The 17,306-nt window shown below is 49.4% G+C and overlaps 3 protein-coding genes across 3 annotated transcripts; 2 read left to right on the top strand and 1 right to left on the bottom strand.

Moving 5' to 3' along the window:
- Positions 1-1,266: 1,266 nt before the first annotated feature.
- Positions 1,267-1,623, top strand: Asppvi_004659 (uncharacterized protein; the record flags this gene model as incomplete). The annotated part of the gene is made up of 1 exon (XM_043300607.1): positions 1,267-1,623. One exon carries the CDS (start codon positions 1,267-1,269, stop codon positions 1,621-1,623), a length of 357 nt encoding a protein of 118 aa, XP_043156542.1.
- Positions 1,624-4,765: 3,142 nt separating this feature from the next.
- Positions 4,766-9,115, bottom strand: Asppvi_004658 (uncharacterized protein; the record flags this gene model as incomplete). Its single annotated transcript, XM_043300606.1, has 5 exons — positions 4,766-4,965; positions 5,221-5,458; positions 5,508-6,223; positions 6,320-8,302; positions 8,353-9,115. The coding sequence occupies 5 exons, from the start codon at positions 9,113-9,115 to the stop codon at positions 4,766-4,768; spliced, it is 3,900 nt and encodes a 1,299-aa protein (XP_043156541.1).
- Positions 9,116-9,846: 731 nt separating this feature from the next.
- Asppvi_004657 (type II myosin) lies at positions 9,847-17,300 on the top strand (the record flags this gene model as incomplete). Its single annotated transcript, XM_043300605.1, has 5 exons — positions 9,847-10,299; positions 10,359-10,502; positions 10,565-10,749; positions 10,806-16,800; positions 16,860-17,300. 5 exons carry the CDS (start codon positions 9,847-9,849, stop codon positions 17,298-17,300), a joined length of 7,218 nt encoding a protein of 2,405 aa, XP_043156540.1.
- Positions 17,301-17,306: the final 6 nt, after the last annotated feature.

The following is a 17,306-nucleotide window of genomic DNA, read 5'->3' as shown; positions in this document are numbered from 1 at the left end:
ATGATCGTTGGCAATGAATCATCCTCTCTCACTCTGCTCCCTTGTCATCTTCCACGTTGAACAGATAGAATATTGATTATTCAACGTCATCAGAGAAGTATCATGTAAGACGCGAAAGGTGATGACTGAATGGTCAAATGATGGCTTAGGCAGCAGGAGCACGTGGAATGCAGCCTTGTTTGTGCTTACTGCTGAGAGGGCCGAAAAGGAACTGACCGACAAATGCTACTTGGGAAACGGCTTTCTGAGTACATTTGGTGAGCAGAACTAACGGTCAGCACCAATGTGAGAGCGCCTTGGGAACTATGACTGTTCTTTTTTTTCCATGACGATTTCCGCGACGAATCATGCAAGGACGAATGCACGAAGGAGCCTCGTGCTGTAGGTAACCAGGCATGGGGGATCGTTGCCTGAATCCGCTGGAACTAACGTGCTGAAAGTGGAGTCGTTCTCGAGAGCCGCTGCCAGTTAGTACGTCGTTTCGGCAGGCAACACACGCGTGGAGTACAAACGGATGACTATCCTAGGAGTCAAGGAAAAGAAAACAAAACGCAAATGGGCCAAGGTATATGCAGACGAAATCCAAAGATTGTCCAATGCTTGGGGTGAAAAGGGCGGAAATCAGAGGGCATTCGGGCAAAGCGACATGTCCAAGCCACTTGCTGATTCCGCCTTTTCCATCATAGACAGTGGACCCTCAAGGAGGGCCTGAGTCAACGCGAGTGCTTATTCTAGCGGTCATTCTTCTCAGATATTCCCATATTGATTCAGAGATGACTTCAATGTCATTCTCGAGATGGCATCTAGGCACTGATGGACCCATTATTCACCCGCCAAGCCACATTCGATCTACTGCCATCCAGGATCCTAATGGCCCCCGTCTCTAACTTCTCTTAGCAAGCGGGTTCAACTAAACTATTCTTCTGGCTTGCTTGCCTGATGATATGCCTGAGGATGAAGGTTGATTCGCTGCAAACCTGGGGCGCATTTTGGACGTCCGGGGCTTTTGCCTGGGAGAAGCCACACTTGTGCCCTTGTGAGCTGCCTTGCTCATTGTTTGACGTGATTCATGTCTTTCTCATCATGTCATTCTTTGTTTTTGTTTTTATTTAAACATGCTCCGATCCCTCATGATGGTCACTCTTTCATTCTTCATCATTCCAAGCAACAAGCATCCTCTATATAACACTGTCTTCAAGACTTTCAAAACTACTATTCGCCTCCTTCGTCAGGATCATTCGCTCAATCGACTCTTCCATCCCAATCATGCCTGGCTCCTGGTTCACTGAAGACATGAACAAGAACCTGAGCATCAACATCAACGACTCCCTGCACGGCTGCCACGACATATCTTCCTACCACGCTGTTACTGCCTCCAACAGAAGGCATCTACACATTAATCGTCAAGCCAGCCTACAGGGCCCCTCAATGTCTTACGAGGATCTCCCGGAGACGTACTTCGCCGGCCGTTCGGGTCGAGCGACAAACATGAACAAAGTCTACAGCCAGACGTACATGTACATCTGCTGCCAGTGCGGCGACGGGCCGAAAGTATACAATGTCCAGCCGAGATGCACAGAGTGCAACCACATTGTGTGCTCCAGTTGCAAGCCTGTCAAGTAGTACCTTTTCTAAAGCAACACCTAGGTAAGATCTTCTGCCGCTGTACCGACACCGAGAAGCCGAGGCTGACACGTTGTGCTTACAGAAATTCAGGATGGCTGAGCCTACCTGCTGTATATTGTATTTGGATTGATTCTCAGTTTGGTTGTCATTGTGAGCGAAGCATTATTATGGACACATCATGAAACATGAAACTTGAAACGAACATGAGCATGGGAGTTTACGGTTAGTTTTGGGAAGGTTTGCATACTTGGACTGGATAGACCTGGAATGTCTTTTGGATACAGTGCGTTTTTGATGATTGTACTACTTTTGATGCCGGGCTACATTGAGCTGAGCTGGTCTCAGCCCATAGTAGCCCTGGCGGAAGCCTGACGGCAGTGGGGTTGTCATTTGATTTGTTCTTTGTTTTTGATACTGTTTATGACCGCAGTTTGAAGTTTAAATTGACTGAGTTTGAGATCTGTGATAATCAATTTGTTCCCTGCCGCCCTGTGATTCCAAGATCTGTAGTTCGGCTAACTGGAATGGACCGGGAAGCCTTGTTGCCTGGGGGTGCCTAGCTGGAGATCGCGTGCCATATTCCATTCTCAAAGTATACTTTGTCCAGAAAATCTGTGACTGGCCACATGGAATCAGAATTCATTATTGGAATCAAATTCTAAGACCTTTTTTTTTAATTGCTTTTTCTTGGAATATCTGCTGTCTGCTCCCTGAAGCACGACGCTAACCGTTTATGTGTATACATGGAGGGTCAGCCACTTCATCATTAGTTGAAAACTGGATAATCCTCGACAAGGTGACTATTATGGACCATTACTAGTTACTAGTTAGTTAGTAGTCTTCGTTATCAAAATATTAATCTTAGTCTTATTATTAATCATATTTTCGAGCCGCAGTCGATCACAGCAAGGATGACATGCATCATTCCCTCCACGGGATTCCACCGCCCTTTCTGTCGGGATCTATATGCACTCAACCCTATTCCCTGCGCAAAACAGCGGTCTCTATCTTACAAATTGCTTCTTCAGCTTAGAAATTCAAATTCAGCCCTGCACGGATACTTCATACTTGAGTTATTCCGACTCGGTGACAAATACGAGGGCAGGCTGTGTTGCGCCCGGACTTGTTCGACACAAGTGCCAAAATCGCGGTCAGGCATTCAAAGTTTACCCGAATCTGCCTTGATCTAATCCTTTTCTTGTTTATGAATTCAAGTCTTGAAGTGGTTTTAGATCCATTGTGTTACCAGCCCGCCCGCGTCCATTATTAGAGGAATTGTTTCAGCTCTGAACCACGATGATGAAACATCCTCTGCCTTAGACCTACGGAGCCTGTCCGAAGAATTTCCATGATCCATATGCAATGACATTCTATTCCACTACATATCCCAACTGTCAGCCCGTACATGAGTAATCACCAGCACCCCCTGCCAGTAGCCACATGGTATCCCCGACCCCCAAGCCAAGATCTATCTACTCCGTACCTTGGGAAATAAAGACTTGAAATCCGCCCCCAATTCAGTTGCATGACTCGAAAGAAGCTATTCTAATCTGAATCCTCAACATCATAAATAGATATCTGCTCTCCCGCCATTACACGAGAATCCTATTCTGGGCTGCCGCTATCCTCCGAAATGGGGTCCAAAAAAAGCGCTGAAGATGACAGCCCCCAACCCTAAAAATGACGTTTGGCGCCGTTGGACAAACTAAGTGATCCTTCAACTGTCTCCTATATTTGATTCTCCATTACGTGAGATGGTTAAATTAAACGCGTGTCATTCAGCGTGATATAGCGCTGAAGAAGTGAGAGCCATACTCTAGTCATACTGCTGACTATTAATAATTTAATATATCCTCCTGCACCAGGTAATGAACACAACAAATAAGTTATTGTTACAAAGTACCTACTAAATTAAGAAAATGGCGCATAACAATATTATCGTTCCATCAGTTGATCTTTCAAAGACTAGGTGCTAACCTACCAACCTATCTTCATGGCCACAGAGAGAAGAACGTCGGGGTCCCAATGCAGAAGCAAACCAAGGCAATCATATGAGTCAGAATCTGCGATATACAATGCATGAATGAGCCTGACGCTCTCAACTATGAGTCAATATCCCAGGTTATACTCGTCCACAAGGCACAAGGGTTTCTATTCAGTTTACTGTACAATTTGGTGTTTAGTAGTTGAATTGCACAGCCCTAAGTATGGAGGATACGGGGGGTCAAATGATCGGGATACGTTCTGGCTGTTCAAGCGCTAAGAGGGCTGTACACGAGTCATGATATTTATCCATGATGACATTCAGAGTCTACTGGCGACACTGGGGTATTGATATCTCATCATCTATCAGACAAGCTCGTTCTCTCCGTGATCTATGCAAACGCCCGTCTGCGCCTTGTTGTGCCCGATAGGCGCTATACACCCGCCTTCACCCTCGGTCGGGATACGGGCGTAGGTGGACACATTGGAAAAATGGGTTGGATACCAAGCTGTACGATTATACCAGAGTCTGATTCGAAAGGAGAATGAATGATTTAATAATTCACTATCGCTATGTATCTCTTACCACCCAATAGTGGCAGCTGTACAGTTTCCATTCCGTCGAGTAGGGAAAGAAATCTGGGACTCGCTGATCAGTCCGCACGATTGCAGTCTCAGTAGCTGATATGGATATTATCCTCATGGCCCGCAGACACTCTGAATCCGCGGCCTTAGTGATGGTCGAACTGGAGGGCGAACTGCTTACGCCCCGCTGCTAGAGAAATATGGTTGAGATCCTACCAAAACTCCATGCTGCTTTTGCGTATACCATTAAGCACAGATCAATAGGGTAAGAATAAGAAAACCCTGTTATGGATGAGACGGCAACACCAATGAGCCCATCCATCTTCAAAGCAGAGTTATAGAAGGTTAAGTGGTGCGTATGCATTAGAACATATGGACGGAGAAAATCTCTGATGACAAACAGAGCGAGCGAGGGTCGGGTATCAGAAAGTCGTACAAGGATATTTTGTTTATGGCGTCAAGAGGCGAAGAATAATTTTTCAGGATGGTCTCACTTGCATTCAGAAGTGTCACGGCTCACCTTGGTAGAGGAAAAGCTTCTTCCATCAGACGAACAAGTACCATGATCCTGCTACAAGGGCAAGACACGTGATGGATCTTGGAGGAAGCGTCTACGGTATGCAGCAATTTCCGTGGCCACGGTATTGAAATCTTTCACCTTGTCGCGCCGCATTTCATTGATGATTTGTTTCAACCCGGCGATATATTGGTCCTTCTCTTCAGGCGTTTTGCCTTMTCGAAGGGATCCCATCTGGACAAGGATCTTGTCATCTGTCGAAATCAACATCACTGTGTGTCAGCATCTCCTCACCTCATTTGAAACAAACTGACAATGCCTTAAAGCTGTGTTCGGGAACTGCAGAAAATAACGAAAGAACGGAAGGAGGGAAAGACCAGGATGGGAAATGAAACGCAATCAGACGACGAAGAACCCGGGGACGATGGGGAGAATTGTGGGGGCAGGCCATGAATCGGATTATGACATGAGGAATGCTGCAATGCTTCTGTCTAAATATGTCGACGCACCGCTAAGAGTCATGTCACGAAAATGCTGGAGGTCGCATGACCGGTCATTGCAGACACCGCCAGTAGCTTCGTAGGGACAGAGATATTTATCAGAATCGATGTTGTGGCTGTATGTTAGGGATCGAAAGCCGCCCGAGACATTTTCAGCGAATCTAGGGTGGTAGCGGTAAGCCTTGAACCATCTCAATGGGCTAATGTAGGGTGTGAATCTGGGAGCTTTCTCCTTCTGGGGTTCATTCTACAAAGCCGTCAGCAGTGCTCCTCCCCGAATAAGAGATAGTCCGCACATTCGAGAGCCCATGCGGGGAGCTGGCTTTTGTTTGAACTTCCAGTTCCTGAACCTTTCCCATTAGCGGCATATCAGCTCTCTCGACCCGAGAAACCTCTGCAGACTTTACGGAAGCAAGAGAAACGGGACTGAAAGGGGGAGTATAGACGGAATCGGCAGGGCTGCTATCCGCTTCGGGCTCTGGTGGCTCGTACGCGTCGGAGATGGAAGATCCGCGAGAGACTTGTTTTTCGAGTTCTTGAACTTCATCCGCATTGGGGGGGAATACATCCCCTGCGTTCTCAGGAGCATGCGGAATGTGCTGCCGTTCCGGAAGAGCGTGGTCAGGAGTTATCTCGTCCTCCACAGTCTTCCGATCTGTGGCTGGGATGCCGCTCAAAGCTTCATGCACACTAGGCTCCGGCGTGGGTGTTTCGCATTCCATGGGCTCTTCGCGATCGGCTGGCACAGAGTCTTCACTGGAATCAGCGGACTCATCCATCGCGGAGCCTATAGATTCTGATGGGGAAGAAGAGGCTGCATCGTTTGCAAGGTCCACAGCATCGCCAGACTCATCCGCGTCCATAGAAAGATCTGAAGTAGCAGAGGGTCCCGCCTCAGATGCTAGACGGGAAACCGGAGATCCTGGAACCGGACATGCCGCTCCTTGACTTCGCGCCTCGGCAGCGGGGACGTCTGGCAACGCGGAGCCATACCTTGCCGCTCTTTGAGGATCTGCATTATGTAAGCTCCAATTTTCACAGCAGTATCCGTGCAAAGTCCGCAATAACAAGAATATAGGACGGGATCGGGGACAGCAGATAAACGTACCTGGGTCTGATGCTTGGACTTGTTCCTTTGCATCCAACGTACGTTGAGCTATTTCCAGCTCTTCTAGAGTGAGACCTTTCAACTCCAGGTTGAGACTATGCAGCTCCTCTAGAAGTCGTTGTCTCCCTTCCTTCCCCTTGGCAATATCACGCAGAAGGTTTTGCTCTTCTACTTTGACTTCAGCAAGCCGGGCTTCAGACTTTTGAATCTCGGCATCCAGAGCGGGAACACCTAATTCAATTTCCTTCTTACGCAACAATTTAGAGCGCATCTCGTCAAGGTGGTCGGCGTCCTTGAGGGCCGAAATCCGCGCGATTGATTCCGATGAAAGATTATCGGGGTTATCTGAATTATTTGCCGGAACTGAAAGAATGGCTTCGGTATCAGCCTCCAAGAGAGCCACTTGAGGAGGTAACTTATGTGCCACAGGCTCCGAGATGACATTGGTAGTTTGATGTCCTTGATCAACTGAAGCTGGGTTGATTGCAGGAGATGAAACCGCTATTTCTGAAGGACGAGGCGATTGTGTGCGACTCGCTGCAAGCTTCGCCTTCTTCCGTTGCTCAAGTTCAGCGATTCGCCGATGCATTGCCTGTATTTCGAGATCCTTCTTCCGAAGGTCTTCTTGATCATGATTTCTGTGATTTTGGGGTGTAACAGAGGCGGATATTCCCTGACTTGACGCAACCGACCGTTGAGGAAGAAAGTCGGCCGATGAAGGAACTGTTCCGGACAAACCTTCAGGACTCACTGAGCCGCCTTCCAGCGATGTCTTCCCGGCGGGCTCGATCTCCATTTCCTCGTTTTCGTCATCTCCATAAAACTCATCATCGCTGATATCAATGATCAGTCTATCCTCTGAAGCATTGTGGTTTACTCCGTTATGGGACCTCTTCGGTGTAAGTGAAGGTTCGTCAAAATCAGATGCTCTTGGACGCTTGCGTTGATTGACATGGGGCTGTGGCGTCGAATCAACAATCAAGCCACGAACGCGTGTAACAGACGGCTCTGATGAGTCTGTCATGAACAGCCCAGGAATACGCGAGGGAGCAGTGGACTCTGGGTCAGGAGGTCTATCAGGCAATGGATGTTGAATCATCGGGGTGTGGGATGCTTGAGAGACGGGGGCGGGGCTGCTTCCGTTGCTTTGCGGTACCTCTTCATGACGCAAAGAATCTATTTGCGCTTTTTGCTGACTTCTCACCAAACCCTGCTTCTTGAGCTGCTCGATTCGCTGTCGGGCTAGTTCAGTTTTCGCCTTATTCTTCTCTCTTGTGCGTATGTCCTTGTCCTTAGCAGGGGTTTCACGCCCGGAACTCGCAGGCGCGCCTTTGCCAACGAGGGCAGACACCGGGCTTTCAGATGATGGCTCTTCTTTTGCAGAGTCAGTCTGAGGGGTTGAAGGCGTTCCGGAAACCTTGGCAGCTTTCGCAGCAAGCATACGCGCAATGACCTCCTTTCTTTCTAATGGTTTGGCAGTGGTGCTGGGCTGGGTAGTTGAGGTAGAAACAGGGGCAGGCGTGTTTGCCGCCGCTGCTGCCACTTGAATTTCAGTTTCTCGTTTAGAGTGATCAAAGGTCACAGGAGCAGGTCCATTCTCAACATTGCTGCTCGAACTCGAGTCAAGAACCGCACCAGTTGGTTTTACTGGCACGTCAACGGGCTTGGTAGGCGGATTGATAGTTGGAGATACACCCTCTAGCTGTGGTGTAGGGACTCTGATTCCAACTTCTTCATAGAGCTGCCTAAGTACAGCCGGGTTGATCCCCTCTCCTACCAACTCACTGTAACGAATGTTGTGGGGTGCTAAGCGTAGAAGCGCGCCTTGTGCTTGAATTCGAAGCTGTGCCACTGATTTCCCGCTTCCGTGCGATGCTGACACATCTTTTGTAAGTGCGAAAGATCTATCTTCGTGGGGTGAAGTGCCAAGAGCACCGTTCGACACAAATGGCTCAGGGTTGACAGAACCTGGAGGATCATACGCTGTCCGAAATTAGTAATCTATCTACCAAAAGTGAGCCCAAGCGACATACGTGACTCAGATTCCCTGGCGGATATGTGTGACCCAGTTGAGGATGCCTCGCCTTCTTCGAGGTCCAAGGTGGACGCGTCGCGACTTTTCGCCGCGGGGCTCCTTCTGGATTCCTTGTTCTCAACCACTGTCGTAGCGTTGTAAGTGCCAGTCGCGTACCCAGTTTGCTGCATCAGAGTTGACGGTCTTGCATCGGCTCGGGTTCCGGACAAGCCTGCGTTCTCTGAGCTCGTCGGCATGGCCACTTCCATATCGGTAAGTTCACCTTCTTCTCGATCATAATCTTTCCGCGTACTCGGTGTTGTGGTGGCTCGAGAGTCAGCACCATTCATGGACATCGAATTTGCTTGCGAACGAAGATCACCCGATGAGGGGCGACTCGGCGCTTGGACGTTGGCTGCAGGAATCGGCAATGGCGGGTATCTCAACGGAGGCATCTGGATGGGTGGGAACGAATGAGGGTGAAACTGTGGCGGCGTGAACGGGCCCATGAAGGGAAAAGGCGGTGGTGGTAGAGGTAATCCGGCTACAGGACCTCCTAAACCAGGAAGATTCGAAGTCATATTGAGGTTGGTCAAGCCGTTATAGTTGAAGGGTTGGTTGCCGTTGTCTTGTGGCTGCTGAGCCGATAAGATATCTTGACTGAAGGGTAGATGGGGAGCAAGTGAAGATGGCATGGAAGTCGACGGAAAAATATGCGAGCGAGGCCATTGCTGGGTGTGAGGCGGACCGCCTATTGAGGGCGCGGGGGGATGCTGCGACATGCTTGGGTAAGAAATCAAGTGAGGCTATTCAACACAAGAGGATTCTGGTAAGATTCTGTATTGTAATGTGTAAGTAAGACGCGAGCTGTGTTAGCTTCACGGGTTCAGGCATCGCACATCATATAGTATGCAGCTTTGCATCAGTGTCAGCAGTCGTGGATCGGAGACACCAAATCTAAGAGCAGAAGACTACTCTTTGTCACATTTCAAACCATAAATGAACATGAGAATAGGGCTATGTCTATGGCTATATCTATTCTCAGACGATCGTGGTGTAAGAGATGGGGAGAGAAACGAGGGTGGACAGAGACGGGAGAAGTGAAGCGCCTTTTGCGAGAATTGAGGATCGAGTTTCGTGCCGCAGAATCCACGTGACTAGTGCACGGACATATCAGGACTAGCGCACGATCTGCTCCGCCGCCTGAGGAACCATAGGATGACGGATGTAAACAAACAGCGGGCCCCATCACAATGCAGATGTGCAGGTACTTTGGGTTCAAGCTGCGTTCACTCATGCCTTACTGAATCTTCGTCTGCATCTCTTTGTTCTCAAGCACACAGGATTTCCTTTTGCCTTGTCTTTATATTATGTTTTGGCTTTTCCTTATCATTGCAGATTAATGACCTTCTTTAGAGGCGATTCCTCATGCTCAGAGCCCTTTTATGACCTTGATTACATTGTCCTTGTCCCGCTCTTTTTACGAATGATGCTCCACTGAATCGACGACAAGATGCTACCTTCTCAGTTGAATGCCTCACCAAAGCGTGCCAACCCATTTGGTCGGTCAACTCCATCTGCTTTGCCATCTACTCCACAGACCAGAAGTCCGCGGCCAAAGTCGGCCATTGTAACGTCACCTTCGAAGTTCGAAGAGGGGAAGGGCCATTTCCGAAACGCGGCGTCTATTTCGCAATTGTCACCGTCCAGTCTCAAACGAACCGTGACCCGGCAGAGATCGAATTCTCTAAGAAATGATGCGACATCGGGGACATTTGCGCCCGAGTTCATCAAGTCAGAAGAACTACGACGAGGGGTGGACGAGATCCGAGGTTTGGAAGGAGACAATGACTTCTCAGGGAACAAATACGTCTGGTTACGTCACCCTGAGAAAGCATTTGTTCGTGGCCTGGTTCTAGAAGAAAGAGAAAATGGGAAATTGTTGGTCCAGAGTGATGATGGAGAGGTATGACAACTGGAAGTCCATCGAGTTCATGAAGAATTTGAAGCTCATCGCCATGGCAGCAACGAGAGGTCGAAGCAGACCAAGTCGATAAGGTCAACCCGGCGAAGTTTGACAAGGCCGATGATATGGCAGAACTCACCCATTTAAATGAGGCATCTGTGGTGCATAACCTGCACTCCCGGTATCAGGCAGATCTGATATATGTGAGTTGTCCCAAATGGTCCCTAAGAAACGAGGCCCTGTGGTCTGATTTAGCCATCGGTAGACCTACTCCGGCTTGTTTTTGGTCACGATTAATCCGTACTGTCCACTGCCGATTTACACAAACGAGTACGTGAAAATGTACAAAGGTCGGAGCAGAGAAGAAACTCGACCTCACATTTTCGCTATGGCTGATGAAGCCTTTCGGAATCTGGTCGAAGAAGGCGAGAACCAAAGCATTCTAGTGACGTACGTTCCTCCTCGAGAAGCTCGTGAGAACTGAAATATCTGACATTGGAGCGTAGCGGTGAATCCGGAGCTGGTAAAACCGAGAATACCAAGAAGGTCATTCAGTACCTTGCAGCAGTGGCGACAACCGATACCCCCTATGCTCGATCAGGATCTAAGCAGCTGTCTACGCTCTCACAGCAGATCTTGAGGGCGAATCCAATACTGGAAGCATTTGGTAATGCCCAAACTGTCCGGAATAATAACTCGTCTCGATTTGGAAAATTTATACGTATTGAATTCACCCGCTCTGGTCAAATTTCCGGTGCATCAATTGACTGGTATCTGCTCGAGAAATCTCGAGTGGTCAAACCTAACAGTCATGAGAGAAATTATCACATATTTTACCAGCTGTTGCAAGGCGCTGACCCGAAGATGCGGGAAAGCTTGCTCTTAGCAGATTTGCGCATCGAAGATTTTGCATACACCAGAGACGGTAATGACAGCATCGCCGGTGTGTCTGACGTGGATGAGTGGAATGCGCTGATCGAGGCATTCCACGTCATGAAGTTCTCCGAAGAGGACCAGATGTGTATTCTTCGGACGGTTGCAGCTGTACTCCATCTGGGGAACATCACTATTGTCAAAGAAAGCCTGCGCGCAGACCAAGCTGCCTTGGGCCCCGACTCACTGAATAGCGTCGAGAGGGCTTGCCAGTTGCTAGGGATAGCGTCAGAGCCCTTTGTGAAAGGGCTGCTCCATCCGAGGGTAAAGGCAGGCCGGGAGTGGGTGGAAAAGGTCCAAACTCCAGAGCAGGTTCGACTGGCGCTGGACGCTCTCGCCAAAGGTATTTATGAGCGAGGCTTCGGGGATCTTGTCAACCGCATCAACAGTCGGTTAGATCGCAGTACCATGGCTGGCGACGATAGCTTCTTCATCGGCGTCCTGGATATTGCTGGTTTCGAAATTTTCAAGAACAACAGCTTCGAGCAATTGTGTATCAACTACACTAATGAGAAGCTGCAGCAGTTCTTCAATCATCACATGTTTGTCCTTGAGCAGGAAGAGTATGCACGGGAGCAAATCGAATGGCAATTCATCGACTTTGGCAAAGACTTACAACCGACCATTGATCTGATCGAGCTGACAAACCCTATTGGTATCTTCTCATGCTTGGACGAGGACAGCGTTATGCCGAAAGCCACAGATCGCTCGTTCACAGACAAACTGCATTCACTCTGGGACCGAAAGTCCCCCAAATATCGCGCCTCCCGCTTGAGTCAAGGGTTTGTTCTGACACATTACGCTGCTGAGGTAGAATACGACACCGAGGGATGGCTTGAGAAAAATAAGGACCCTCTGAATGACAACGTGACACGCCTCCTTGCACGATCGCGAGACAAACATGTCGCCAGCCTCTTTTCTGACTGCGGCGACCCGGATGAGGATAATGACCTTCCAAAAAGCAGAGTCAAGAAAGGTCTTTTCCGCACCGTTGCACAGCGGCATAAAGAGCAGCTGGCAAGTCTCATGAACCAACTCCATCAGACCCATCCTCATTTCGTTCGTTGTATTATACCCAATCACAAGAAGCGTCCCAAGATGCTAAATGCCCCCCTTGTCCTAGACCAGCTACGCTGCAATGGTGTCCTCGAAGGTATCAGAATTGCTCGTACAGGATTCCCGAATCGCCTCTCATTTATTGAATTCAGACAGCGATATGAAGTTCTCTGTCCTAACATGCCCAAAGCGTATATGGATGGGCAGAGTGTCGCCCACAATATGCTTCAAAGACTCGGTCTAGATCCGGCCTGGTACCGTGTAGGTCGGACAAAGGTCTTCTTTCGAGCGGGTGTCTTGGCCGAGCTCGAAGAACAACGGGATCAGCTCATTCGGACCATCATGACTCAATTCCAATCTGCAGCCAGAGGGTTCATCCAGCGGCGGATTTCAAACAAACGCCTATACCGGGCGGAGGCTACGAGAATCATCCAGCATAACTTCCAAATCTATTTAGATATGAAGCGGAATCCCTGGTGGCGGTTATTCTCGAGGATGAAGCCTCTCCTGGGAGAGACACGTACTGCTAATGAAGTCAAGAAACGGGATGAAAAGATTAAAGAGCTGGAAGCCAAGATGAAGCAGGACATTGCTGAACGCCAGAAGCTTGATGAAGAAAGACGGCGTACGGAGATTGAGATTCACAAAATCCAACACATACTTGAAAGCGAACGAGCCTTGGCTCTTGACAAAGAGGAGATCTTCAAAAGACTGCAACTTCGTGAGATCGAGTTAACCGAAAAATTGGCTGGAGCCATCGCGGACCAAGAGAGTCTTGAGGACCAACTAGATACTCTAATAGCCGCAAAGAAAAAGGCTGATGAGCAGCTTAGCCATCGCATCACGCAGCTTGAACAAGCCGGCGAGATCATTGAACGGCTTGAAGCCGAGAAACGGGATCTGCAGGCCCGCCTCGACGTCCTTGACCGTCAACTGGAGGAGGCCCAGAGCTCTGTCGCCGAGCAGGAAGCCCGCGTTAAGGAGCTAGGCCAGGAAATAAAAATGCTCCAAAGCCACCTGAGTCTCAAAGACCGCAAAATTCAAGACCTGGAAGCGAAATTGCTCAAAACGGACCAGGATCTTGACATCAAGCTTGCAAGAACATCCAAAGACCTGGAGCAGTCGAAAAAGCAGATCAAGGACCTGGTCGAGGAGAATCGTTCTATCCGGCAACAGATTTCTGATCTCTCCTCCACATCTACTGGATATGAGGAAATGCTCAGGCGAAAAGAAAGTGAAATTGCTGTTCTGCGAAATGACGCCAAGAAGCATCAAGAAGAGAAGGAACACTTAGAGGCGGAAAAAGCATCCCTGTCAACACGCCATGATAATATGCAGAAGCGACTTCGAGAGCTGCAGGCAGAGTCGGACGCAATGAAGTCGGAAAAATGTCAGCTTGAACGTGAGGTCGCCGACGTCAAGAAGCTTCTTGAAGAGAAAATTTCTGAAGATGCAGAGGCTGGCGAGAGTAGGAAACTGCTTGAGCAGCAGATACACGACCTGAAGAATCAACTATTTCAGGCACAGGCCGAACTCAGCCGTGAGCGACAGTCGAGAGACGACGTCCAAATGCTTGCTGAGCACAATCTTGCGGAGCTCAGGGACAAGTACGCCTCCTTGAATGAATCAAAGATCATCATAGAGAAAGAGATGTACATTCAGCAGGACACGCTTCGCCGTGCGACTGAAGCGCGAGTAGCTGCGGAGCAGTCTCGCAAGGAGCTCCAGACCGAGCTGATTAAACTTCGCGATAGATTCACCAAAGTGGAGAGTGCCCGCTTGAACGCAGAGGCTGAGATCGAGCGAAATGTGAAGAAGCAGGCCAACGAGCGTCTGGATAGCGTCCGAAAAGATCTAGAGGAAAAGGCGCGTCAGCTGGAGGATGTTGAGGAAGAGCGATCTCGTCTCTCAGTGAGAGTGCAAGAACTTACCAATGCGATTGCAGAGTCTGAAAACTTCCGCATTCGCCATGACCAGCACAAAGAACGCCTCGAACGAGAGCTGGTTACGCTTAAAGGCAGGCTCACAGCCTCCGAAAACGACAATCGCGCTCTTTTGACCAAGATCCAACAGAAAAATCTGGACATTGCCAGGTCCAACTCAAAGGCCAGCGAGAGTCAGCGGCTCCGCATAACGAATCTGCAGAGGGAAAAGGCCAAGTTGGAAGAAGATAACAGAAAACTGACTAGACAACTCGGAGACCTGCAACTTTCCATTACGTCTTTGGAGAAGCAGAAAGAAAAGCTGTCATTGAGTCTGGAGGATCTGAACCATGAGGTCAACAGGGAACATAAGGCCAGTCGCAATGCTGAGAAGGCCGCCTCAACTGCCGGTATACAACTTGCCGAAGCAAACAGGAACCTGGAAACGGAGAGACAGTTGCGCACTCAGGCTCAGGCAAACACACGAAAGCTTCAGGGATCTCTCGACACTGCCCACAAGGAAATCGAGACCTTGCACCGCCAGCTGATGCTTCTACACAAGTTCGTGGAGCCTTTGTCAGACAAGCCGCCGGAATCATGGGAGTCCATTCAGCCAGACCTGGCGGAGAAAGTAAATCTAGCCCAACTGCTGGATACCGTTCAAAGCAAACTTCAAGTGACGGAGGAGAAGTATAATCGAGCAGAGAGCCAACTTGCAGAAATGCGGCGTCGACACGAGGACGAGATGAAGGAGCTGGACGCCCGTTACTCTTCGTCCAAGCGTGCATTGCTTGAAGAGATTGACCAGAATCAGGTAGCCGGTAATCGTACCCCGACACATCTGAGAAAGAATTCAGAAAACGGTCTCGTCAAGAAGTTCACTACCCCAACGACACCTAACCGGAGATTGAATCTCAACGAAGCTACAATGGATTCTGGTCGATCAGATCGCACAGTGGACACTATCGGCTACCAGAAACGGATGGATCTCGCTACCGAAATCGAAGAGCTTCAGAACAAACTCCAGATGAGCGAGATGCAGAACCGTCATCTCCAGAATCAACTTGAACAACTCAAACCTGTCCGAGACCTATGGCAGGATGAGAGCCCGTCTCTCAGACGTATGCAGCTTTTGGAGCGCGAAAATGGCCGCCTTCATGACCAACTCGACGATTCCGCCAAGAAAGTTTCCGCCCTAGAGAGAAGCATCCGTTCCGGAGAACTATCGCTGCGTGACGTTCAGGCGAAATCGCACGAGGAGCTCTACGATCTGATCAATTCTCAGGAACAGTCTCGAAGATCCTTGCTTAAAGTCCATAATGAGGCCATGGCTGATTTTACCGAGGCCAAAGCGCAATTTGAGAAGCTCAAACGAGCAAAAGCTACTCTTGAGGTGGAACTTCGAGACGCTCTCTCCGAAGCGCAAGAGTTGCAGGTTGCCAGGGAGCAGGACGCCGTCAGTAGGAATCAGCTTCTCGAGGAGTTCTCCGACTTGCAGATACGGCTGGATGCGGAAACATCCAAGTCCGCTGATCTCGCCTCCAGCTTGAGTTTGTATAAGAGTCGGGCAGATGACTATTTCAACAAGCTCGAACAAGCAGAAATCGCTGTCCTCAAAGCCACTCGCGCGGAGCAGTTTGCCAAGTCACAAGCCCAAGAGGCAGAGGAGACGTGTGCGCAAATTATGGCTGAGCGCAAACAGATGGATGCTCTTGTGGAAGACCTGCAAAGACAGACCCAGATGCTAGAGGCTAGGATGGAGGATCAAGCAGCCGAGCTACAAGGAGCGCTTCAAGCGAAACAACGCTTGCAAAATGAACTTGAAGATTACAGGAATCAGCGTGCGATCGACATCGAAGACAAAGAAACTTCAATGGAGCAGACGAGGCTGAAGTATCAAAKGGAATTCTCTACGCTGAACAATGAGCTCGAGATGGAACGAGAGAAGGTGCTCAATGTTCGTAGCGAGAACGCTCGTCTTCGGGAGGAACTGGAGGACCTCCGTAGCAAGTGGGATAATGAAGTCCTTAACAGCTCCACTTGGGCTAAAGAAAAAGCTCGGATGGAGATCACATTACAGGATGTCACTACGTCTCGCGATGAGGCTGTCAACGCCCATAATGAAGCCCAAGGCAGAGTTGTGTCCCTTCTTTCACAGGTCCGAAGTCTGCGAACCTCGTTTGACGACATCACGGCAGAGCGTGACACATTGTTCAAGGAGAAGAAGATGCTTGAAGCCCGGCTGGCTGAGGCAGCCGAGAGACTGGAGGAACTCGCCAAGGGCGAAAGTCCGTCTATGCGCAACGCCGCCAGTATGGACCGTGACCTCCTAGAGTTGAAGTCAAAACTCGCTCAACAAGAAGATGTCTCAGCTGCCGCTGTTGGCAAGATGAGGCGAGCCGAAGCACTAGTGACTGAAATGCAGAAGGAAGTCACTGCTGAAAGGGAGGCAAATGCTCAGCTCTTCAAGGAAAAGGCTGCGCTAGAGAAACAACTCAAGGAGTCGCAGTTGCGATGTGTCGATTTAGAGACCAAGAGCTACTCGACAGGCAGTCAGGATGTTCGATTCCTCCACAAGAGGATCAAAGAGGTAGGTTTTAAGTACACGGAAATGCTTCGTCCAAGATACTGACGAGGCAAATCAAACAGTTGGAGACGCATCTCGAAGAGCAAGAGAACAAGCACAGCTCAGAACAACGGTCACTGCGCAATGTCGACCGCACAGTCAAGGATCTTCAGTCACAGTTGGAGCGGCGGGACAAGTTGAACGCGCAACTGGAGGAAGATGTCAACAAGGGTCGTGAAAAGATCGAGCGTCTGCTTCGCAACATTGAGGAGCTTCAGCAAAGTGACTCGGAGGCGCAGCTCCAGATCCGCCGAGTTGAAAGGGAGCTACGAGAAGCACGTGATAAGGCATTAAGACTAGAGCGTGAATTGGATGGGTTGAAAACCCTGCGTGCCGAACGAGGGAGTACGATTGGGAGGCCGCATGTGACCTTCAGCGACGTTGGAAGCAGAAGGGGTAGCAGCGCCTACGGGGCGAGCGACTTGCCGCAGAGAATGCCGAGTAACACGAAAGGTTTCCTCTGAGGATAT

Source organism: Aspergillus pseudoviridinutans, assembly GCF_018340605.1.
Source record: "Aspergillus pseudoviridinutans IFM 55266 DNA, scaffold_3, whole genome shotgun sequence".
NCBI classification, from domain to species: domain Eukaryota; kingdom Fungi; phylum Ascomycota; class Eurotiomycetes; order Eurotiales; family Aspergillaceae; genus Aspergillus; species Aspergillus pseudoviridinutans.
This window is presented reverse-complemented; position numbering and strand designations above follow the sequence as displayed.